The following is a 24189-nucleotide window of genomic DNA, read 5'->3' as shown; positions in this document are numbered from 1 at the left end:
TCATGCTTTTGGGCAAAGAGACAGAGAAGACTGTGAGTGATTGTGAATGTGTGTTCAAGAAAAGGAAGCCTGTCCAGACAGTGTCAGATGACATCATCGTCTCAAATGACTTCTGTATGTGTGTGTGTGTGTGTGTGTGTGTGTGTGTGTGGGTGGGTGGGGGGCGGGGCTTTAGACCATGCAGCTCTACACTATAAAAAGAAAGAAACTCATTTAGTCCTTCAGACTCAAGCAGCAGCAACCGCGGCAGTAGCAGCAAAGGAGACTGAGGCTGAAACGAGACCTACTGTGCGCCTAGATCTGACACATTTCTACCAAAAGGTAAGAAGCATCAATTGGACTAAAAAGCTTTAGAAATTAGAATTGTAAATATAATTATGTAAAAATAAAGATTTTTTAGTATTAGGGAGCAATAACATGATCATGTAAAACCACAGGGAGTGGAATCACTGCCAGTTTTTCATTTAGAGCAACAAAGTCAAGACAAAAATGTCACAATGTCATTAATGTGATTAATCTGTTGTAGTAAAGTACTGTTATAGTAATGTGATTTGTCAGAAACATAATACAAAGATTACCAGGGTTAACTAAACATGCAAATAACAGTTGTAAGACATTAGTACATAAGACTTTTTAATTATGGATTACAACATTAAGAGTGTTTATGTGTGTCAAATAGGAACAGAGGTAGCCTTAGTCAATGGCTGTAGCCAGGATTTAAGATACATTCTAGTTATATTTCCCTGGTTTGCTCAAAAAGCTCAGATGCCCCTAAAAGGTACTCAAGACATGACCTCAGTGCAGTTCACATTCAGAATACTGATGTGTAATCATTTCCTGTATCACTGAGTCCTTGAGCATGTTCAATTGTTTACTTTTTACTAGTTTTCTGAAAGCTAAAAAAAGAAAAGAAAAAAAAAACCTTGCCTTCTTTCCTTTCACAAAGTTTGATTGAAAACATCTGAGAGCTGTTTAGAGTTCCTCCCAATATCTTAATAAGAGACAGAACATTGCACAACATCAAGAACATATTTGGCAACCTTTTTTTTTCTGATAGGGTCCATCCAACATATTTTGCTCTGCTTTGGGATAAGGTGCCATGAATGCTAGTGTGCATTCAGTAAATAGGTTTTTTTCCCCCTCAATAAAATATTTAGAGCAGGTTTTACATTTAGGTGTTACATTTGAAGTTTACCTGTTGCACACTGAATGTGAATTTAAACAAGCCACCATGAGACTTACACCCTGTTACCCCTATTTTCTCTCTTTCCCAAGATGCTTTGCGTGTATGTTTTCTTGTTCCTTATCCTGAATGGCGTGGGACTGGGCTCTCTGCAGGATAAACTAAATGACTTTGGCCTGAAGGTCTTCACGCAGCTGGCCCAGAGCTCTGGGGACAAGAACGTGGCCTTGTCCCCATACGGCGTGTCCACCGTCTTGGCCATGGCTCAGCTTGGTGCTGCTGGAAACACCCGCAGGGCCTTAACAACTGCTATGGGCTTTTCTCTGCAAGGTGAGTGATATATTGATCAAAAGAAGATGATTTGAGGATTCTGTTAGCTAATGTGTCTAATGCAGAGCCAAACAATAACAGTATACAGGGGAAAAGAAAAAAAAAAAGAAAATGTAATAATAAACTGAAGTCTTACATTGTACATCACTGACTGTTCATGTCACGAATGCAGCGGAAACAATTGTAACAGAAAACAACAATAGACCCATTGTGAAAGAAGTGTCTGTAAAACAGTGAATCAATTCTTTCAAGCGTCACAACTCCCGCGAAATGACTCGCTTCACTATCATAATTTGAGCCATTCAGTCCAATAACATTTGCAAAATCAAGAAGAGCCGCACGATTAAATTATTTTATCCCCATTCAAGTTAGCCGGGCGCTAAACAGGAAGTTAGCCGGCTTGGTCTGTGATCCAGGTATTTCATAGCCAGGATGTCGAGCTTTTTGGCTTCAAAACTCCACTGAGCAGCTTTCATAGGATTGAACAGGTCTCTGTCTCCAACACTGAGTCCAGTAATAAACCGGATGTTGATAACGAGTCATTACTTCGCACGGTGGAATTTAGCGTGTTCACCCAGGTCTTACATTTCAAAGCCGAGCCGAGCAATAAAAACCTGTGTCTACTGCAGAGTCAATTGACCCGGGTGGTTTACACATTCCCGTTGCACACAAAAGCCCGATCTTAGTGGGTTAAAGTGGGATTTCTGACCAATGGAAAAGGGGTATCTGTCTCTTGCCAAGAGACAAATAATTTTTTTCTGAAGTAAGGTCCCATGGGGCACACCAGAAGGGGCGGGACATTGCCTCACTATAAGCTTGGAAATAAACACGGCAGTACATTATATTAATGAGGTTATACACATACTGCCACTTTAATCTATTTCCTAATAATATAATAATAACTTTCTTTATTTACTGCTTTAAAGTCAAAGGACAGATAACACATTAAGACACCATATACTCATACATAGGAGCATATAAATATATGTTAAAATTTACAAGGGAAAAAAAAGCAGCTAAGCATAATAGCGAATTAAAAGTCATTTGTAAAACTAATTTACTGGACATCTAAGATTTCCTGCCTGCAAGTAAGTGAGCTGACAGTACAGAGGTGTGACGTGATTTATGGACAAATATATTTGTGGATTCGGTAGACTGGAGCATGGGAGGAAAGCATATTGATGTATTATTGGTGTAACCACACAATCTTCTCACCTCTACTGCAGAGCGAGGGATGTCTCGGCAGCAGCGTCTCCTGCATCGGGACATGTCCAGTGAGGAGGGGGTGGAGACAGCCTGTGGGGTTATGGTGGAGAGGAAGATGAGTCTGGAGAAGGGTTTCCGCCGGGCCCTGGCCAAGGCCTTCCAGACCCACCCTCACCAGGTGGACTTCACCAATCCAGACCAGGCTGTCAGCATCATCAACTCGTGGGTCTCAGACCACACTGCAGGTACCCACACCGACCCTCTTACAGCATGTCATCTGCTGGATTCTCTAAAGAGTTTCTCTTCCACCACCATCAACTTTTGCACTGCTTTTTTTGCTTCTATCTCTTAAATCCTTTGTGACCTCTGTTGTATCTTCTTCAATAGCTGCCATCCCTGAGTTCTTGGTACCTGGATCTCTGACTGATGAGACCCGCCTGGTCCTTCTCAACGCTCTCCATTTTCAGGGCCTCTGGAAGGTTCCCTTTGACCCCAAAATGACACAGGAGAGGATGTTCCACTGTGCCAATGGCAGCTCTGTGCCCGTGCACATGATGAGACTCACCAACCGCTTCAACTATGGTAGCTTCAGCACACTGACCCAATGCATATATTTTGTTATATACCAGGTTTCAAAGATGACAGATAATCTGTGTGTTACTGAGAAAAATACATACATCTCCTTAATCCTCAGGCGAGTTTGTGACGGCTGATGGTATTGACTATGATGTCATTGAGGTCCCATACGAGGGTGACTCACTGAGCATGCTCCTTGTGTCACCCATTGAGCCTGAAGTTCCACTGAGCATGCTCAGCGCAGATCTAAGCAACCAGAGAATTCAACAGTGGAGAGCTGAGTTGAGGAACGTCAAGAGACAGCTGGCCATGCCCAGGTGAGAAAGAAAGGCTCAGACACTAGCTGTTATTGGCTGATATTGGCCTATGACAGCTATATCAGTATCAATATGTTGTCCTATATGCGCCGTTATTACTTTTTCTTCTTTTTTTAGAGAGATTATAATGCAGAAAAAGGGTGCTTGGGGTAATTTATAATTATCAAATTCCCAGTGAAGATTAATGTTTTAGTGCACTGATGTCATTTCAAACAGTACATTTTATTGTTAAACTGTAAAAGATCCTGCTTGTGAAATATCTTTGTCACAAGTGTTTGATAACCACATTTGAGGGATCATTGCAAAAAAAATGTGTGCATATCGGTGGATATATCTATATCCAGATTTTTACTTCCTACAATTGGTAATGGCATTGGGCCAAAAGTCAGGCTCTAAATTTCTCATAGACCAAGTGTAGTTTTAAGGTTGTTTGTGTCATATTGATTTAAACATGGCTACTTACCTTAAGCAACTAGTATGGAAATTGAGGATTTATGTATGTTTTTGCAGGTTTACTCTGAACTCTGAGGTGAATTTAAAAGCTACTCTGCTTAACATGGGTCTGGGAGACATGTTCAACCTGGCTACTGCTGACTTCACACGCATCACCAGTAAGTTACCCTTATATAGGATAAGAGTTAGTTAGAGCCTCTCTGGGGGTAAAAGTTCAAAGTACAAATGCAAAGGATGGGGAGAATCACTAATCTGAACAGATTAGTTTTTATATGTAATTAAAATGACATTAATATTTTCCACAATAACTTCAATAATCTAAAACTACAATAACTTTGGTGCACTGAGATGACCTATGTAACTAATTTGTGCATGTTTCTGCCCTCCAGCTGATGAGAGGCTGTGTGTGTCGAAGGTTCTGCAGAGAGTGAAGATTGAGGTGAATGAGCAAGGAACCAAGGGAGCAGCAGCAACAGGTAGGCTCAGTACTGAGTCACACGTCACACACACAAAAAGTCATCAGTCATGGCTGTCAGTGGAAAGTTTAGAATTCCCAGAAGGATTGGAAATTCTCTCTTTAAACAGTTAACTAATTCTCTTATTGATGGATTATCCCCCTTTTTTTTTTTTTTTTTGGTCTTGAGTATCATTTCTGTTAGAAATAATGACAGTGCACTTACCAAGTAATTGCTGACTCACAACAAACACACAAAATGATGGCCAGAACCACACAAAAAAGAAAAAACAAAATTGTAATAAAAACTGGAATTATCCTTTAAGCAAAGCTGTAGTCAAAGCCAGAAACTCCTGATAATTAGTACTCCTTAACAAAGGAACCATATTCCTTTTAACTCATCCTCCACACTCAAATGTAAAATTGTGTTTAAGAGTTTATTATCAATCCATCCATATAATTTTATTTTTTTTTGGTAGATGGATAAAGGAACTTCAAGCTACAATTCATCATATAACCTTGTGTTGTAAAGCCATAATAACTGAATCTATATCATGTACTAAAATTTAAGGTTCATGGTTAATATTAGTCATTTTACAAGCCAGGTTGCAAAATGAAATTTAGTTTAAGTGCGTTTATGCTACATAGGACAATCAATACGAAACAAAACAAAACAATAATTCGGGGGAGTGTGGAAGGATGAATTATGGAGTCTTACGACCTGGGGACAGAACTTGCTCCATAGGCAGTGAGAATTACTACATTGGTAACCCCGTGTTGTAAAGCAAATATAGACTTTTATTATTTTAGATAATATTATGCATATATGGCACATAATGTAGTTAGTGTTAAATCAAATTCAAAAAATCAAATTTTGCACTGACACTGACCTGCTTTTTCATTTCTCCCTTCTTTTAGCTGCTGTGATGTTTTCTCGTATGGCAGTGGAAGAGATTACTCTGGACCGACCCTTCCTCTTCCTCATCCAGCAAAAACGCACAGGTAACACTCTTGTTACATTTAATTTGAAATCCCATTTTTCAATGACATTCAACGGAGCACTCCAGGTAAAGTGGTTTGGTGTGTCTAATGTTTCCCTTCCTGTGTTCAGGTGCTGTTCTGTTCATGGGTCAGTTCAACCAGCCTCAACAACATTAAGCCACACTGAAGACATGCCTTCATTCCACTGTGTCTGACTACTGCTGCTCATATGGCACATGATGGCCATACACCAGACATACAAAGTTCATATGACTTCTTCTGATTCTACAGACTTGACTCACTAAAAAGTTTATTTATATGTTTGATAAAACAAGACAGAAGAAGTGACACAGGTTTAACAGTATATAGAATCATGATTGACTGAGATATTTTGTATGGTTATGTTTATGCTGTTGATTTATTTCTCTGAATATTTGTGGTTGATGAGACAGAAAGAAATATGAAGGAAAGTACTTAAGTTGTGTACTGTTGTCTGACACAACAAGCACCAATGCACTTCACAAAGAGAGATATTTCTACAGACACACTGGTGGCTGCATATGTTTAAAAAATGTATTTTTTATCTATTTTTACAATGGTAATGTTTATTTTTGTTATTGTCATACATTTGTATTTTGCAGTATTTATATTTATTAAAATACTATGTTTTTAAGCTATTGTCTCTGTGATGTTGAGATTTGTGGTATACACTGACCTCTTGTGTCCAAACAGCCAAAAGTCATGCTTTCCCTAATTTAAAATAATATGATGTATTGAAGAGCTGGCAATCATATATACACACACACTGAATGAAGGCCTGGTTAAATATCATGTTATAAACTTGCAGCACTATCTATATTTTCATCAGATTATTTATAGGTAATGAAGGTTCAAAATCTATTATTTCCCCAGGAAATAATAGGATTATAAACAAGCAATGAAAAACTGACACTATCAAGTCCCACTCCACACAAAAATGTGTTTTTGCATATTATTACCCTTAGATGTTTGACTTTCACAGTGCAGAATGATGTATGTGCAGAGTAAGATACTTGAAGGCTGTTTCAAATTAATTTGCTGAAGGAGGAAAATGTCCCGTCTTTTGCTCATCTTCGAAGCTGATTTTGTGTCTTAAAACATGCCTGATTGTGTGTGTGTGTGTGTGTGGGGGGGGGGGCTATAGAGTAACTCTTTTACAAGTGTTGGTATTTTAACAATATAATAATAGAATAGAATAATAATATATAATAATATAAGAAGTACAATTCTGATATTCAAATTCCATTCTTGTTCATGTTCAAGTTTAGTAACATGACTTTTTTACATCAAGACAAAGCAAAAACCCTTTGAATAATCATTGACGTCATGACCCTGTGGAACTTCAATATCTTTGCACATCCTTCCTCCAAAACTCAACTTCATATGCATTGTAAAAATGAGCCAATGTCATACCTAGTTTTAAGGTTGAGTGATCGCATTGCATTCTCTTTTTTTTTTTTTTTTACCAGTTCATGCATAGGAAAGGGCGAAAGCCTGTGCATGGTTTTTGTGCACATCGTACCTGATAGGCAAAACTCAGGGCAAGAAATTTAAAGTCTGCGCATGCTCACCAGAGGCGGAACTGCTCACTGTGACAGAGGCTTGGCTCAGTTTAGGTTCAGTGGTACAGTATCTGATACAGACATGGACTGTCAACGTTAGCTCCGGTGTATTCGTTTACGTTGGACTGGACAGTTTAGACAGAGAGTTCGTTTTTCACGTCGCAGTAGCTTATACTATCCAACGAAATGGTAAGTTACTGCTTCTCTTTCGCTTTAGAAGAGGCAGGAGCTAGGTGCTAAGCTAACGCTAGCAAGGTGTATGATTTCAGGAAGTGTCCACCTGCGCTACCTTCACCTGGCTTCTGTCAGCATAGCTTGCAAGCTAACAGGCCAAATATCTGCATAAGGCGTGAAACAGTGCTGTGTATCTGTCACAATCTAGGTATTTCAAACGGGCTGTACCAAGTAAGCTGTATCTAAATGACATTTAGTAATGTTAAAATTGAACATGTCAGAGACAAAACTTTAAATTTGAATAATTGCTTCATCGTCGCAGGAAATGAGTTTAGCCGCAGGTTGTATTCTGTTTAAACAATAGAGGTGACAGTTAGCAAGATGACTGTTATTCAGCTGCCTTTTTCTAATTACTTCCCCATCCTACAGCTTTAATATGAAGTAAGGACTTAATTATAATTCATCTTATTTTATCTTTAATCACTGTTTTAATTTATTGGTACACTACACAAAAGCATGTGTCCATAAAGTATATGTAAATAACAATAATGCTCTTTATTTTAACTGACTATAATGACATCTGTGGCTGGCAAATAACCTTAGATGTGGCTAATTAATGGTAATTTTCTAAGTTAGTGAAACTACACCTCTAGGCTGTTTTCAATTTAAAGCAGCTACGAGAAACTGTCATTATTCTGTGATCCTGGCAGCCCCTGTGGACAAGATCGATGTTGGCACCACCACCTCCTGTTATAAAGATCTCGATCTAGCAATTGCGTGGATTTGTACAGAAGTGTATTGCATTCACCTTGGCATGTAACAAATAATGCTTCCTGTTTCAGGTAGATGCTTCTTGTAAGGAATCAGTCGCCTTGATTACTAATAATGGGAATCAGCCCTGAAATTTTTTTTTTCGGTCGACCCCTAATGTAATGTATCTCATAGAGCTTTTTGCAGTCCAGATTCAAAACAGTAGGACAAACTGTTTAAGAGTTACTTTAGTCAGTCAGTTACAACACACTGAACTTCTTTGCTCTTAACAAATAGACTGAAAAAGCTCCTCAGATAAATGTTCCTTCCAAGTATCCTGCTGCTGTAAAACAAACAGGAAACACACCTCCCTCATTTTCTCTTTGTCACAGAGAACATAGAAAGTGCAAGACTGGTTTCAGGCAGATGTAAGTAAAGATAACTAGTTGTTACAGTTGTGTTACAATTGAGTGAGTTTAGAGTTTTATTAAAGCTGTAATCATCCCAGAGTCAATGCAGTATGTGTAGATTTTCATGGTTGCCTCAAGCTTTTACCTAAGACTAAATTGCTCCTGTACCGTAAGCTATAATCAATTTATGTAGGTTTACTGTCTTTGTTGTTTCCTGCAGTACATGTTTGTGCATGTGTGGAGAGAACATCACAACAAACTGTATGTAGTGACTAGAATTGACAAAAACCAAAAAACCTACAAGCCACTGAGTGGCTGCTATACCGGGACTTGCCTAATTGATGCGTCATCTTCGTACAGTAGAGCAGGTCGGTTGAATTCAAAATCGCCATACTCAAGCACATTTATTTGTGCATCATCTGGTCCATTCGCCATGTAGCCTGCACCGATCTACATGCACTTAAATCTGTAATAACTTACATGCTAACAAACAAAGGCTGAATGGTTGGCCATGCTACCCCTGACGATGACGGTCAAAAAACTTTGTGCTTCCACTGGTAAGCAACACACCTGTTCAGTGATTACCACTTTCCCATACTCCAACAGGGTTCCCACGCGTCTTTGAAAACCTGGAAAACAGTTGACAAATATTTCAGTCATGGAAAACACATGGAAAATGAGAGAAAAGCAAAATATCCTGGAAAATCTTGTGTTGTCCTGGAAAATTTTAACATTTTCCTAGGGCTGGGTGATAAAACAATAATGATAATTATTGCAAAATAACTTTTCCTCGATAGAAATATAAGACATGGACGATAACATCCATAGAACTCATTCCATCCATGTTTTGACAGACAACACAAAAAGCCAATGATAATGAGAATAGCGCCATGCTGAATGCTATTGTGTGGCTGGAATAGAGTTACAGCCATGTCAGGTTAGATTGACGCACACAGCACAGTGTGTGGGAGAAAGAGCCGGCAGCACCACAGGTGTTAATGTCTGTGCTACTGCAGTCGTGAACATCAGTACGTCAGGAGAGGGAGCGAGATAAAAGAGAAAATGACAACAGAAAATGTTAACTTGTTAACTAAAAAAGAGGACCCAATTGAAATTGTTGAAAAGATGGGTCAGAGGTGTAGTAGGTGTAGTGTGGAGATATTCTGGCTATTTAAAGTCCAACACGAAACAGAGTAGCGTGCACTGCAAACTGTGTCGAAAGCTTTTTCCCACAAAGTCAGGTAATACCACTAATCTTATTACCAGTCCCAGACTCAAGCAAATGCTGGTGGTCCCCCTAAAACAAACGGTGTGATATAGGGCTGGGCGATATGGCCAAAACTGTTGTCACGATATGTTTTTTTATATTGATCAATGTCGATAATAATCACGATATACAGTATATTTAACAATAATAATGTTGAATTGACAGTTTTAAGTATTTTCCTTAGGACAGAACCCAAAACAAACCAGAAGGTTAATTATGGTTTATAAAATACAATTATTAATTGTCAGAATGAATAGGTGACAAACAACAACAACAGAACCAGCCAACCAAATGGCTTTATGTTAACACTGGATAAATAAAATGATGAATATGTACAACAAATTGCTTGTTTCAAACGTGTTTCAAACGTGTCTCAAACATTTTAGAGGTAGTATACTGAACTGAACATTGATTAAAGAAAAGAAAATAAAAAGGTAAATGTTGAGGATGATTATGCTACTGTATTCTTTGAATATTGCACATTCTTGAGCTTGTAGGTAGTTGTTCAGTTCAGCTTTAATGCCTCCTGTTCTGTAAGATCTGATGTGGTTCGGACGTGCGACCAGACCACATATCAACGGTGACACCTCTGAGCTGCTCCTCCAACTTTACCCTACACTCTGCGTAGAGCTGATTTTTCAACCATGCTTATAGGCATCATATCTTTAGCGATACAGTACGTAATTGCGCTGGTTATGTCTTTGTGTCGCTTCGGTTTCTTCTCATATGGGGTGATGGCTGAAAAATCAGCGGCACCTGTTGGTTGTCGAACTGAAGTTTGACTAGTAGAAGCAGTGGGGCCGGGCTGTTGGCTACTTGCGGGGAGGCTGATGCTAGCATGATAGCGCTAACTCATGCTTTTGGAGTACTGTTTGGGACGGTACCTTTTGAGATGATGGAAGAGGTTGGTGGTGTTTCCAGTTCTGCTGAGGACTGGTCGCCGACACATTTTTCACCTAATGGTGGTCTGTCATTTGTCAGACTTCAGGTAACTATTTCCAAATAGGGAAATAGGGGCCGGAAACATGCATCAACCACATGCATTTGTTTCTCTGCTGTGCGATTGGCTGTTGATGTAGTGTTTTCTAGGTAAAGGAAAACAGACTGAAAAACAACTATCAAAAATAAATGTCATAAATTTGTCATCGTTATTGTGGAAAATTTTATCATGAAAATGATCAAGATCGTTTTATCGCCCAGCCCTAGTGTGATACCTGCGCAACAGTAACAGACCAGTTCTCCAGAGCCATGCCATACGACAAAAAAAAAATAAAAATGAAGAGACACGGTGAAATCACAAATGCAATAGCCTATTAGTCTTTATTATAAAATCAGAATTAAGATTTTAGTTTATTATATATACCCATTTTATTTATCTGATATAAAATTGGGTAATGTTCTGCAGTACATTTTTCATGTGGGGTCGTTTTGTAAGCTCAAGCAAATTTTAACTGAACACATAGCCTTAGCCTATAATAAATTAAACATCGATCTTACCTGCCTCCGTGTTCTCCTCCAAATCAACATCGCTTGCCACGTGAGGATCATGATGATATATGAGATAATGGTTGATAAAGTGCTAGGGCCTGTGAAAAGTTAAGACAGGCCGGTGTAAGCCAAAGCATCTGACCAGCTCAACAATGCAGTGGCTCACTGGGATTTGTTCCGGTTTTCCAGATGGCCAGTCCACCACTGCACCTGTTAAAATATCAGGACACCGCCTGACACCTGAAAGCTCTTCGGATTCGAGGACATTTCTTCGAGGAAAATTTAAGTTTATTTTCTTCCTCTGCTTCCATTCTGGGATGCAGACATAGTCAGGCACTGCGATAGCGCCGTGATGGACAACTGCGGCCATTGCATGTTTAAAAACTGTGATGAAGATGTGGAATGTTTGTTTTGTGTTAGTTTTTGCTGACATTGTCTATTTTAAGTGGTGGCGACATGGAAATCGGCTGTGGGTACCGCCACCAAGATTAATATACAGGAAAAACCCTGCAGTTACCTATAATTACCCAGTGATGTTGTTAGGTTTTTGATACAGTAGCCCTTTTCACACAGAAACTCGCCATTATCTCCGCAGCGGAGGTTCGCATATCCTCCGCCTTTGTTTGTTCACACAGAACCAAGCAGCTCCGCCGTAAAGCCGCACCAGTGTGTCATTTCATACAGCACGCCGGCGCTGCGGATCCAAAAGAGGCGGGTACACGCCATGATGTTGACGACTGTGTGTTTTTTTTTCAACCTGTTTCCCCTGGTGTCCTCCGGTTAATCTAAACATGTAACCCCACTGACTGTTTATAATCGTATGGATGCAGTGCCGGCCCTGACCAATTTGGTGCCCTAGGCAAGATTGTGGCTGGCGCCCCCTTGCATCGCAGTCAATTTCACAATCAATTTTCATACACTCACACAGAAATTACATGTATGTATTCAAGATTTTATTTCTTTTAAGTCAAAAATATCACACCAAATACAAACTGAAGAAAGAAACAAGTGATAAATTAAAAATACAATATAAATAATGTATTTAGTGCTGCAACTAACAACTAATTTAATAATCGATGAATCTGTCGATTATTACTTCGATTAATCGATTATTAATCGGATAAAAAGACAAAAACTACATTTCTATCCTTTCCGGTATGTTATTCAAAAAACAGCGTACTGGTCTTCTTGTACCATGTTCTTTCAAACAACTTGCCAAATAAAACAAAGCAAATGTTACAAAAATTGTTTTTTATAAAGTGCACATAACTACATTACATTTAAATTACAAAAACCTTTTTAAAGTCTTCCATTTAAAAAAGGAGCCACATGAATTAAACAAACAAAAACATAAAATAAATAATAATAATAATAATAAAATGTATAAAGTGCACTTCAGTTTGTAGCTGAACGGTTTTTAACAGTTATCAACAAAAACACAATATATATAGGTTTTGACAAATTTCACATAGCAGGCCTTTCCATTTGTTCTCAAAACAAAAACCTGTTCAAGTCTTCAGTTTAAAAAAGGGAGGTGAAGAACAGTTTAAATAACAAAGAAAAACATAAAACACGAACCAAGTGTTTAACAGGCTTTGCTAAATGGCTCTTCAACAACAGGCCATGGAGGTAGAATTGGAGTATGAAAGAATGGTTCTGCAGGAACACCCTCACTCTCACTGACTTACAAGAAACTGTGCATTGCAATGCAAAAATGTTAGCATGTTCACATGCTCTGGGCTAAGGCTGGGCTGGCTCTCAGGATACCATCAGTCAATGCAGCTGCTTGCTGTGGTGTGCAGACCTTCCTTTGAACAAAGTCAATAATGTTGGGTTGTTTCTTTCTGAAATGAGAGAAATCATATCATGAACGTACATAGTAACACCATTTACATGTAACTCAATACATACCTTGTTGATTTAATTAATAATTGCTGATGTAAAAGGCAAATAAAGACAATGCCACCACATAAAAAACTAAATTAAATAAATGGACATTGGGGATGCAGCATACACCAAAAATAATGCGGAAATGTAGCTAATCAGATCAGAACTGGATCAGATATTGTTCAAGTTTCTGTTGTCAAGTAATAAAGAATTAACTTTAGACTGCCTCTGGATAATAGCATGAAATATTCCCGCAACTCCATAACGTGTCTCTCCAACCTTAATAGATTTAAATAGCTTTATTGGTGGCCCGGCTACATTGATCCATTATGAAACGAACCGGAGATATTTCTGTCCGTCAAATCTGCCGGAGACCGACACATCATCAGCCCCGAGTTGCAACAAAGGGATACTCAGACAAAACTCATGAATGCCTATTGCGACCCAAAACCAACACAACAAATGAATGTCGCACTCTCCAAAAAGTTTCTAACACTTTAAAAATTAATACACAGCAGTTGCTGCTGCTCCCTTCATCCATGGCTCCAACATGTTTCCTCTTCAGGTGCTCCCGCAGTGATGTTGTACTACCGTGCCATGCGAGGTCAACGCTGCACATTTTGCGGCTAACTGTCTTCTTTGACGGCTTTAATGTAAAGTGTTCCCACACATTTGATGAATTGGGTCGTACACTTTTCTCCGTGGTATCATTAACCTCCACACGTTTCTCCACTAAACTATATGTAGTGCTTGCCTCCGCCATTTTTCAAATGTTTCCTCCAGGCAAGGTAGACGGCGTCGTCATGTGAGCTGCACACGGCACGGCATTGGCTGGCTTACTGAGCAGGTGAGACGTTGGCGCAGCGCATGCAGGCCAGAAAAAAGGCCTCTCCATTATTTAATAGGCTTTGCTATGAAGTTATGTTGCTGTGGGCTTATATAATATTTCGAAATAATAGTAGTAATAGCACTTGTAAAAAATAGTATTTTTTTTTTTTTTTTCTTTTTCTCCCCCCGTTTGCGGTGCCCCCCGTGGATGACGGCGCCCTTAGCATTCGCCTATACTGCCTATGCCCAGGGCTAGCCCTGTTTGGATGCAGTTATAATATTTTGTGATTGAGATCACAATGATCTTCATGATACACCATACATCCTGGAAAGTGACAAAGTTACGTTTTTAGCTCTAAATTACATAATTACATAATCGCCAACAATAAACAGGACGCTGTCTGACTCTCTCACTCGTGGGGAGGGATGCTGTTTTCTGGGGGAAAGTTCACTGAAGTCTGACCGTCGCAGGGATTTTATTCAAGACAGTAACTACAACAACACAATAGTGAAGGAGACAAACACTTGGTGAGTTAAAATTTTTTGCCGGGGACAGACGCAGTTTTTCGGGCAGAAATGTGACAAAAAGTTGATAGGACAGACAGGATGACAGACAGGAGGACAGACACTTTTCCACGTATAACTGCGGTATATCTTTTCCTCATATAAGTTGCCAAAGACACTACCAGTTACTACGTTACTGTTCTTTGGTCCTGTAACATTGCTTTGTGGGTAGGGGTGCAGAAAATAATCAATTCAAAGATGCATTGAGATGCTTAATGGGACGATTCTGAATCGATGCAGTAATGCCACATAATCGATTTTTAAATTCAAAATAAAACATGGGCTATTGTTGTTGCGTTTCCCCGTTTCTACTGGACAATAAAGTTGTAAAGTTCAAGTTGCATTGTGGGTGAAGGACGGACACGCGCGCGAGCATAGTAAACCCAACATCTAACATGGCGGAGGAAAGCAGTAGCGGTAGCCGATGCAGGATAAAAAATCCACACAACTTAAAAGTGGATATCTGGGAACATTTCGGATTTTATGAAGTTCCTGGGATGCGACGACAACTGGACAAGACCCATGCTATTTGTAAAACTTGCCACGCTAAAATCAAATACTTTGGTAACACCACTAATATGAGGAACCACATTAGCCAATGGCACGCTGAGCTAATGTTAGCCTCTGGTCACAACGGAAAGAAAACTACTGACCCAGCCCAGCCAAAGATCGACGAAAGAGAGCCCAGAGGATAACTCGGTGCGTAGGAGCTTTCATAGCGAAGGACTTAAGGCCTGATAGTGTCATCAAGAACGCCGGGTTTCGCCAGCTGGTTAAGACCCTGGAACCGCAGTACAAGATCCCATCTCGGCAAACAATTGCAGACACGGCTGTGCCATGTTGTACAGAGAAACAAAAGCCCAGGTGATGAATTCAATGAGGGAAGCTTGCCGAGTAGCAGTCACATGCGATTCATGGACTTCTGTGGCGACCGAGTGACTTTTGTCTGCTGTGTCTGAGTTCAGACTCCAAGAGTTATGTTTGCCATATTCAGGAAGTTCCTGTAGAGCTACTATTTGTAGAGATTTTGTATTGTAAGCCACCCTGTTGTCTACCGTGTTCATGCTCAGACTCCAAGAGTCATGTTGGGGATGTTTGCTAGATTCAGAGGAGAGTAGATGAGGAGGAGGAGATGTGAAAAGAAGGGAAGTGCAGAGCATCACTCGAAGTGTTGCAAACGATGTGTCTGCTGTGTTCAGACTCCGAGAGTCATGTTTGCCACGTTCAGGGAGTGCGCTTGGAGCTGCTGTATTGTGGAAAAATGTATTTTTTTGCACTTTAATTTACAGAACACTTTATTTTTGAGGAATTAACATTTTCACACACATGTTGTTGGTAGGCTTGGCCTATAATTATATTTTTCTTTACAACTTAATGTAACAAAACATGTGACATTTGTTTACATCTGAATTTTAAAGCAGCTTTCTAAATAAAGAGTTCATATTTATCTGACTGTTTGTATTAATTGATGAAAAAGCCATGTGTGGTAATATAGAAAATTGAGTATGTAATGCATCAAGATGCATCGTGTAATCGAATCAAATCGCATCATAGACTGGTGAATCGTAATCAAATCGAATCGTGGGGGCAGTGAAGATGCACACCTCTATTTGTGGGTCATTTCTCTTGGATTTGATGAGTGAAGGATCTGTTTAGCTGTCAGACTGCGAACACCATCAGATCGACACGTCCCCGCTCCACGAGGCCTGCATATCCATTCACAAGGACACCGGTTCGAACTTTCACCCCTCACTGCATCTGAAACTCTCACACAGAGGACGATGCGGAAAATTGGCGCAGAATCCCCGCACTCAAAGGGCAGTGTGAATGGGGCTAGTGAGTCCAAATCCAGGTGTGCAAAGCGTGTCGCGTCATACCCAAGAAGACTCAATGCTGTAATAGCTTCCAAAGGTGCTTCAACTAAGTACTGAGTAAAGGGTCTGAATACCTATGTCAATGTGATATTTCAGTTTTTCCTTTTTAATACATTTGCAAAAAATTCTAAAATTCTGTTTCCGTTTTGTCATTATGGTGTATTGAGTGTAAATTGATGAAAAAAAATGGCTTTCTGTTTTCTCTTCACCACTCTACCAGCAATGTTATCTGTTTTCTTCGTCAGCAGTAAATTTTATCAAGTCCACCAAAAAACACAGTTTTGTCACACACTTAGGATTTTTTCACCTGCTATTCTGTTGTCCAAACAGCAGTTGAACCATGTGTGGAGGAAGCTTGGTGTTAATTATAAAGCAGATCAAAACCGATGTGCACCAAATGATATTGCAGAAACCAGGTGCACTTATGAGTTTGTACAAAACAATGGCATAAGTAGGCCTACATTAAATAGAAGAGGTTGCATCACAACCAGTGCATTTACAGGAGGGATGTAACACCAGAGAGCATCTCTTTTTCTGCAGAGCATGTGTGATTGACAGTAGATGGCAGGGGAAGAGCGAAGGCTGGTTGTCACCTCGTTAATTGATTGCAGATGGCGTCATTCTCGGAGACTGGTAATAAAAAAATTAAGTAGCCTATAAAGTGCTTAAGTGGGTTGCCAAATATACTTGAGCGGCCATTAATATACATGGACGGCCCGCCCAAGAAGCTGTATGTGTAGGAAACACTGTTATTAATATTCACAACTGCCATGCGATGAACGATGAAAGAGATCAGTTGTATTCATTGTTTTATTTGCCCAATAATTCTCTCTCATGTATTCTTAATTATTGGCACATTCATCAACAAGGAATATTTGTTAAATCCCCTGTCAGTAAAGCTTTCCTGTATCTATTCTTTTCCATGATTTGAATTGTTTCTGTCCCTGTCTGTGTGTAGATGCATTTCATGCTGCTGTTCAGCCGGCAGGGGAAGCTACGGCTTCAGAAGTGGTACACAGCCACAGCTGAGCGCGACAAAAAGAAGATGGTCAGGGAGCTGATGCAGATAGTGCTCGCCCGCAAACCAAAGATGTGCAGCTTCCTTGAATGGAGGGACCTCAAGATTGTCTATAAAAGGTAAAAACACAAAATCATTAAACTGCCATAGTGCTACAGTCATTTCTACTGGGCAGCTGGAAGTGTTCTTGTGTCTATGTCATTAATGAGGCACATTATTTAATGTACTTCTCTGTTTACACCATTTTCTTTTTCTTTTTGTCATCATTGCAGGAGTGTAAATATTAGACACCAGCTTAGACCACATTAACCAAACAACAGCCAAGCGTTCCATTCTCATATTTTGCCAAATTAATGTTAATGAGCTGTGACCACTCAATCCCTCACTTTGAGTGTTCTCAACACTCTTTCATAATGTATAAATGTAATGAATGATTTTATTCACCATTATGCACCAAAAACCAAATATATAGAATTCCTGACATAGTAATCCAGCTTCTTGAACTAGTTATTCTGTATTTAATTAGGACACACACATCATCAAAATAGTTGACGATTCATTTTGTGTGTCAAGTGCTGAATTGTTTCAGCTCTACATATACATGTGTTAGTTGGGGTATAGAGCAACTGCAAAAAAGTTAGAATGTCATGGCATCTGCCGGCAGGTCTGTATTCAGTTTGACTTGGCACGTCTGCTCCGCTGGCAGGGATTTGCATTTCCATTACAACAGGGCTACCCGCTTGAAGGTGTGTCTTTTCCTAATGACGTGCTTGTCTTATGTAGTGGCCAACAGAGCAGCTGTAAAAAAAGGCCTTCTCCAAGCACTACTTTCAAAGAATAGCAGCTAACAAAGCTCCAGTAATTTGGAGGCAAACGTGTTTTATTTCCTGTAAATTCTTCACAATAAAAGCCCTCTGTTATGTAGTTATTTAAAAGCTTTTATTGTGAAGTAGTACAATCGGGATATGTTGGGTTTTAAAAGGCAAAAACTTCACAACATCTGAAATCAGTCGAAAGTGAACGTGATGGAAAAAGAAAAATATAGCAGATATTTGAGAACATGAACAGGGACACTGGAGAGAAACTTAAAACTTAAAATTATATATTACAAGAGTAGCGTGACTCCTTTTTAAGAATTAGGCAGCGCTTTGGTCTGTGTGTGTGTATGATGTGAGTGGTAGAACAAGAGCAAGACTGTCATGGATTGGCCACAGGCACACACTTACTTATCAATTGCCAGTGCAAAAACGCCACTGGACTTTGATATTAACACTGCAGCTTTTTAGTTTCAAAACACTTGAATTGACACTTACATAGTGCAAGCAATTTGAAGTCATTTTATGTTTTTGTCTGTTTTGAGTCTATATCCAGCATGGGTATCCTAGTCCAGGTATTCCACCTCTGTCAGCTGACACTCTACACAACCTAAAATCAAAACAGGAAAGGTGGGGGAAAAAATGGTAGCCATGGTAACCATGGCAACATGTTGAAGACAGGAAGGGGCCCTAGTAAACACGGGTACACCTCACTATCTGCGTACTGAGCTCCACTGGATCTTCTGTAATTGATTATGCCATTTTCCGGAGAATTGATTGGTCAGAAGACGGCTTTTATATGTGTTGATCTGTTATCTGAAACATAACCAGCTGTGGAGCAGGTTAGGTGTGCAACATAGGTTACCATTGCAATGTACCCCGGTAAGCACTGAACCTTTGTCGAAAACACTGAACACCCAGGGTTGACCCCTGAAATTACATCACTAACCGCAAGTCCTTTGTTGTAGAGGCACAGAGAACATAAAATAGGTTGCGCTGCCATGCATCAAGAATTTAAGACGAGACTAGCCTGACATGTGTATCGTGTGTTGCTTTGTTTACAATGATGCAGTTTAAAAAAAGAAAAAAAACTGCAGTAGCCCTTTTTAGATGGAGATCCGCAATAGTGCAAAAATTTGTTTGTTCACACTGAACCAAGCAGCGCCGGCATAAAGCTGCTCAAGCGTGTTATTTCATACAGCAATCCGGCATTTCAGAACCAGAAGGAATGTTGAGATATGGGTTTGTTTTGTTTTAGCGTGTTTCCACACGGTTCCATTTAAAAATGTCTCAACAATCTGTTCATAATGATATGGATGCTGTTATAATGTGCTGCAATTGAGATCCTGACCCACCATGCATTGTGGAAAGCGACAAAGTTAAGTTTTATACATCACATAATCACCATCAGTATAGCCATCACCACCCTGTCTTGCTCTCACTCACAGAGAGGGATGATGTTTTCCGGACGAAGGTTAACCGAAGACTTAGCAGGGAGGGCAGACCGGGTTACGGTGACTTTTCCACATTAAATCACCACCAGTAAACAACGGGAGCTGCCTAGCTCTCGCTGCCGGGGACAGACATTGTTTTTCAAACAGAAGTATGTGCTCTAGAAATTAAGTGTTTATATGAAGAGGAGCCTTTTCTGTGCTTTACAGTGTTCTCAGTGATGGTAATTCCAAGGAAGCTGTAATTCACCTGCTCCACCTCAGCTCAACTGATGTAGAGGGATTTGTGTCTTTGGTGATTTTAGAAAAAAGGAAGCAATCAGCTCCTTGATTTTGCTGACATTGAGCAGTAGCTTGTTCTCTGTGTACCACTCTGCAAAATTGTACACAGCCGATGATGGTCGTGTTGTCTGCATACTTCACAGTAGAGTTCTCCTGATGTCTGGGATTGCAGTCATGGGTGTACAGTGTGAACAGGAGGGGGCTGAGCACACAGTCCTGGGGGGCTCCGCTGTTGAGCACTAACGTAGAGGAGGTGTGACTGCCAATCGAAAACTCTCTGGGGTACAGACCCAACAAACAGTTGTGAGGAAATCCAACATACAGTTGCAGAGTGTTGTACTCAAGCCCAGAGTGTCGGGTGTTGAAGTCAACAAACAGCATCCTGATGTAGCCATTCTTATTTTCCAGGTGTGTGAAGACTGAGTGAACAGCAGTAGATATCTCTGTGGATCTGTTGGTTCTGATAGCATACTGGTGAGGGTCCAGGCTGATAGGGATGTTGGCTTTGATGTGCTGGAGAACCAGTTTCTTGAAGCACTTCATCAGGATGGGGTGAGAGTCACAGGGCGGTAGTCATTAAGACTAGACACAGCAGACTTTTTAGGTACAGGAACGATGATGGCTGTCTTGAGGAAGGAGGGAACAGTCTCTTATGAGAGTGAGATGTTTAAAATCTGAGTAATAACATCAACTAGCTGATCGGCACATGTATTTAGTAAACTGACAGGTACATTATCAGGACCAGGAGCCTTATTTATATGAACTGAGGATTTTTCTCACATCCACTGTGGTTACTGACAGTGGCCGGTCTTCTGGAGGCAGAGTAGACTTCACATCTGAGTCTTTGTTGAGGAGATCATAGCAAGCATAAAATGTGTTCAGCTAATCGGGCAGCGAACTTTTGTCGTCTGTTACATTTTGAATCGCCTGCCACATATCTTTAGTGCTGTTGGTGTTGATGTGGCTCTTCAGTCTCTGCTGATGTCTCCTCTTTGCCTCCTTGATGCCAGCTTTGAGTCTTGCTCTGGCAGTGATGTATGCTTCCTTGTCACCTGACTGAAAGGCAGCTTTTTTGGCTCTGAAAAGAGCCCTCACCTCTCCATTCATCCAGGCCTGCTGGTTGGGGAATGATGTTACTGTATTTGTGTCCACCACATCATTAACACAGTTGCTGATATATGATGTGACTGAAGATGTATATTCTTCAAGACTGATGTTGTTATCCTGAGTAGCGGCATCTCTGAACATTTGCCAGTCTATGCACTCTAAACAGTCCTGCAGGGCTGCTGTAGCTTCATTTGTCCAGACTTAAACAGTTTTTACTGATGGTTTGACCCTCTTTATCAACGTGAGAGTATGTAGGCAAAAGGAGCAGAATAATATGATCTGACTGGCCAAGTGAGGACATGGGAGGGCTTTGTAGCTGTCAGGTATATTTGTATACACATGGTCGAGGATATTTCTTCATCTTGAGGGGAACTGAACATGCTGGTGGAATTTAGGTTAAACAGTTCTGAGGTATGTTACATTAAAATCACCAGCCACAATGACAATTCCTTCTGGTTGCTTTGAGATTTTGCTGCTGATGCATTCTGAATTCGTATCTGGGGGAACAGCAACCATAAAAACACCCTTGGCACACTCTGGGCAGATAATTTGGGCAACATCTTAGCTTCAGAAATTCGCCATCTGGTGAACACTGTCCATCCACTTTAACTGAGCAGAAAGCATTATTTATATAGACACAGAGCCCTCCTCCTCTCCTCGTACCGGAGTCCTGTGTCCTGTCGGCTCTGAACAACAACATTAGCCAGAAGTGAGTTAACAACTCATTTTCCATCAATAACGTTATTAACGTGTAACATTGTGAACACAGACTACCATGGCAAGCCTAGTTCAAGGTGTAAGATATTTATAAGGAAAAAGATTTGCCCCTTGCAGCCCCGGGTTTGATTTCACCCCGTCACCCCCTGTCATCCCCTCTCTCTCTCCCACCATCTCTTGTCCAATCCTTCAGCTGCTCTATCAAATAAATGCACAAAAGGTCTTTATTTAATTGGATATTATAGGTCTTCTGAAAATGTGACCAAATAAGCTGGGTCAAAAATATACATACAACAAATTGAATGACCAATTGTGGTGATTATAGAAAGTTGTGTCAATCAAATTTGCTTTGTAGAATGCCCTCAAAACTTTCCTGGGCCCATTTTAATAGGGGTTGTTTGATACACCCATTAGATTCTGCTGCAAACACTACAATGGGAAAGCAGTGTTTCCCACAGAATCAGACTTTAATTGTGGCGGTGGCTGTCCAACTGGGGTGCCATAGAGCATGCACACTCGAGACTTCTGCCGACCGAGTCGGCAAACTTCCGGTTTAGCGGCAAGCTAACTTGGATGGGGATAAAATGTAATCGGGCAGCTCTTCTAGACTCTCCAAATTTTATTGGACTGAACTGGCCAAATTCTGACAGTAAAACAAGTCATTTCGCGGGGGTTGTGAGGCTTTTATTACCGTTTTACAGATGTGTCTTTCACAATGTTGGCTTATGGGAAAAAGTCCCCAGTGCATCACATGAAAATGCAATTACACGGCTTAGTCGCGACAAAAACTGGCTTAAATGATGAGTCCAGCTGTCTTCTTTGCAGAGGAAGTTACGGTCAAGCCAGCTGCGTTAAATAGTCCCTCTCCTCTTCTTCATTGGTTTTACCGGTGGACTAAAAACCACACTGCCATCCACTGTATCGGAGTATATAACATCATGCTATTCACTGACGGGTGCGCTGTCTTGAGTGAGTGAGAACGGGATGCGCAGCTCCAAAAATAGAAAATCAACATGTGGTGGCCAATGTTGATATTGTGGCGGACCGCCACAAATAAAGTAATGTGTGGGAAACACTGGAAAGTCTAAGGAACTCAGCATTGATCTGAAAGAGCACAATATTGATTTGAACAAGTCAGGAGAGTCGCTTGGAGCCATTTCAAAGCAGTTACAGGTCCCAAGATTAAACAGCTGTTTGTAAGTCTGAAGTGCATGGCATAGTTGTGTCACTGCCACGATCAGGAAGAAAACATGAACTATCACCTGCTGCTGAGAGAAAATTGGTCAGGATGGTCAAGAATAAACTAAAAAGCACCAAAAGGCAAGTCCGCAATGAATTCGAAGCTGCTGGTAGACAGATGTCAATGTCCACAGTCTAGAGTGTTTTGCATTGCCATTAGCTAAGGGGTTGCCGTGCAAGAGAGAAGCCCTTGCTCCAAACACAGCACCTTAAAGGTTGATGGAAGTTCACTGCTGATCACATGAACACAGAAAAGACCTTCTGGAGGAAATCTCTGTGGTTAGATGAAAAAAAAATGTAGTTGTTTGGCCACAATGACCAGCTATGTTTGAACGAGAGAAGGTGAGGCCTGTAACCCCAAGAACACCATACCTACTGTCAAGCATGGTGGTGGTAGTATTATGCTGTGGGGCTGTTTTACTGGAAGTGGATCCGATGACCTGAAGAAAGTAAATGGAATAATGAAGAAGGAGGATTATCTCGAAATTCTTAGGAAAACCTAAATTCATCAGCCAGAAGATTGGGTCTTGGGTGCAGCTTGGTGTTCCAACAGAACAATGATCCCAAACACACATCAAAAGTGGTATAGGAATGGCTAAATCAGGCTAGAATTTAAGTTTTGTAATGCCTTCCCAAAGTCCAGTCTTGAACCCCATCGAGAACATGTGGACTGTGCTGAAGAAACAAGTCTGTGCCAGGAAGCCAACAAATTTAGTTGAACTTCACTGATTCTGTCAAGAGGAGTGGTAGCCAGAGGACTACCAGAATTGTGGATGGCTACCAAAAGCACCAAATTGAGGTGAAAATGGCCAAGGAACATTTAACCAAATATTACAATTACTGTATGTATATTTTTGACCCAGCAGATTTTGTCACAGTTTCCAAAGACCTATAATGAATTCATCATTGAACCAGATTTCATGAATGTTTCAATGATTAATTGATTTCCAGCTAGCCAAAAAAAATCTCAATTTGACGTGAGTAAAGCAGCAGATTTGCTGGTTTTAATGTGCTTTAGTTCACCTCCCACAGACCAATTCAAGTTCATGACTGTTTGTATGTGGCCTGACCAGCATTAGATTTTAAGTGGGTGGAAAGGGTAAGACCTAGCATTCTACTGTCATTAAGCTAACCACACACACACATACACACACCCGGATCAGTGTGTGTCAGGCCTCATTACTGCGAGCAGAATGCAGAGGTGGATAAACAAAAAA

At 40.4% G+C, this 24189-nt stretch overlaps 2 protein-coding genes across 2 annotated transcripts in view; both read left to right on the top strand.

Annotated features, from left to right (window-relative positions):
- The first annotated feature begins 229 nt into the window (after nt 1–229).
- On the top strand, nt 230–5767 carry serpine1 (serpin peptidase inhibitor, clade E (nexin, plasminogen activator inhibitor type 1), member 1). The gene is made up of 9 exons (XM_073475092.1): nt 230–321; nt 1276–1513; nt 2740–2964; nt 3107–3301; nt 3414–3612; nt 4123–4223; nt 4455–4541; nt 5438–5521; nt 5631–5767. Exons 2-9 carry the CDS (start codon nt 1276–1278, stop codon nt 5675–5677), a joined length of 1176 nt encoding a protein of 391 aa, XP_073331193.1. The 5' UTR covers nt 230–321; the 3' UTR covers nt 5678–5767.
- A 1344-nt stretch (nt 5768–7111) lies between these two features.
- The window catches only part of ap1s1 (adaptor related protein complex 1 subunit sigma 1), a 32674-nt gene continuing 15596 nt past the window's right edge, over nt 7112–24189 (top strand). Inside the window, exons 1-2 of the mRNA XM_073475173.1 lie at nt 7112–7290; nt 17302–17480. Coding sequence (XP_073331274.1) covers nt 7288–7290; nt 17302–17480 — 182 coding nt within the window. The 5' untranslated portion in view covers nt 7112–7287. The remainder of the gene's footprint in view (nt 7291–17301; nt 17481–24189) is intronic.

The sequence above is a fragment of the Pagrus major genome, chromosome 10 (genome assembly GCF_040436345.1).
Source record: "Pagrus major chromosome 10, Pma_NU_1.0".
NCBI classification, from domain to species: Eukaryota; Metazoa; Chordata; class Actinopteri; order Spariformes; family Sparidae; genus Pagrus; species Pagrus major.
The sequence above is the reverse complement of the archived record's forward strand: the minus strand, read 5'-3'. Positions and strand labels throughout refer to the sequence as shown.

Excerpts from the sequence above, each read along its gene's own strand:
- serpine1 (XM_073475092.1), top strand. The coding sequence starts at position 1,276 with ATGCTTTGCGTGTATGTTTTCTTGTTCCTTATCCTGAATGGCGTGGGA. Across the intron at positions 3,302-3,413 it reads CACCAACCGCTTCAACTATG|GCGAGTTTGTGACGGCTGAT; the intron begins GTAGCTTCAGCA and ends CTTAATCCTCAG. Across the intron at positions 4,224-4,454 it reads TGACTTCACACGCATCACCA|CTGATGAGAGGCTGTGTGTG; the intron begins GTAAGTTACCCT and ends TCTGCCCTCCAG.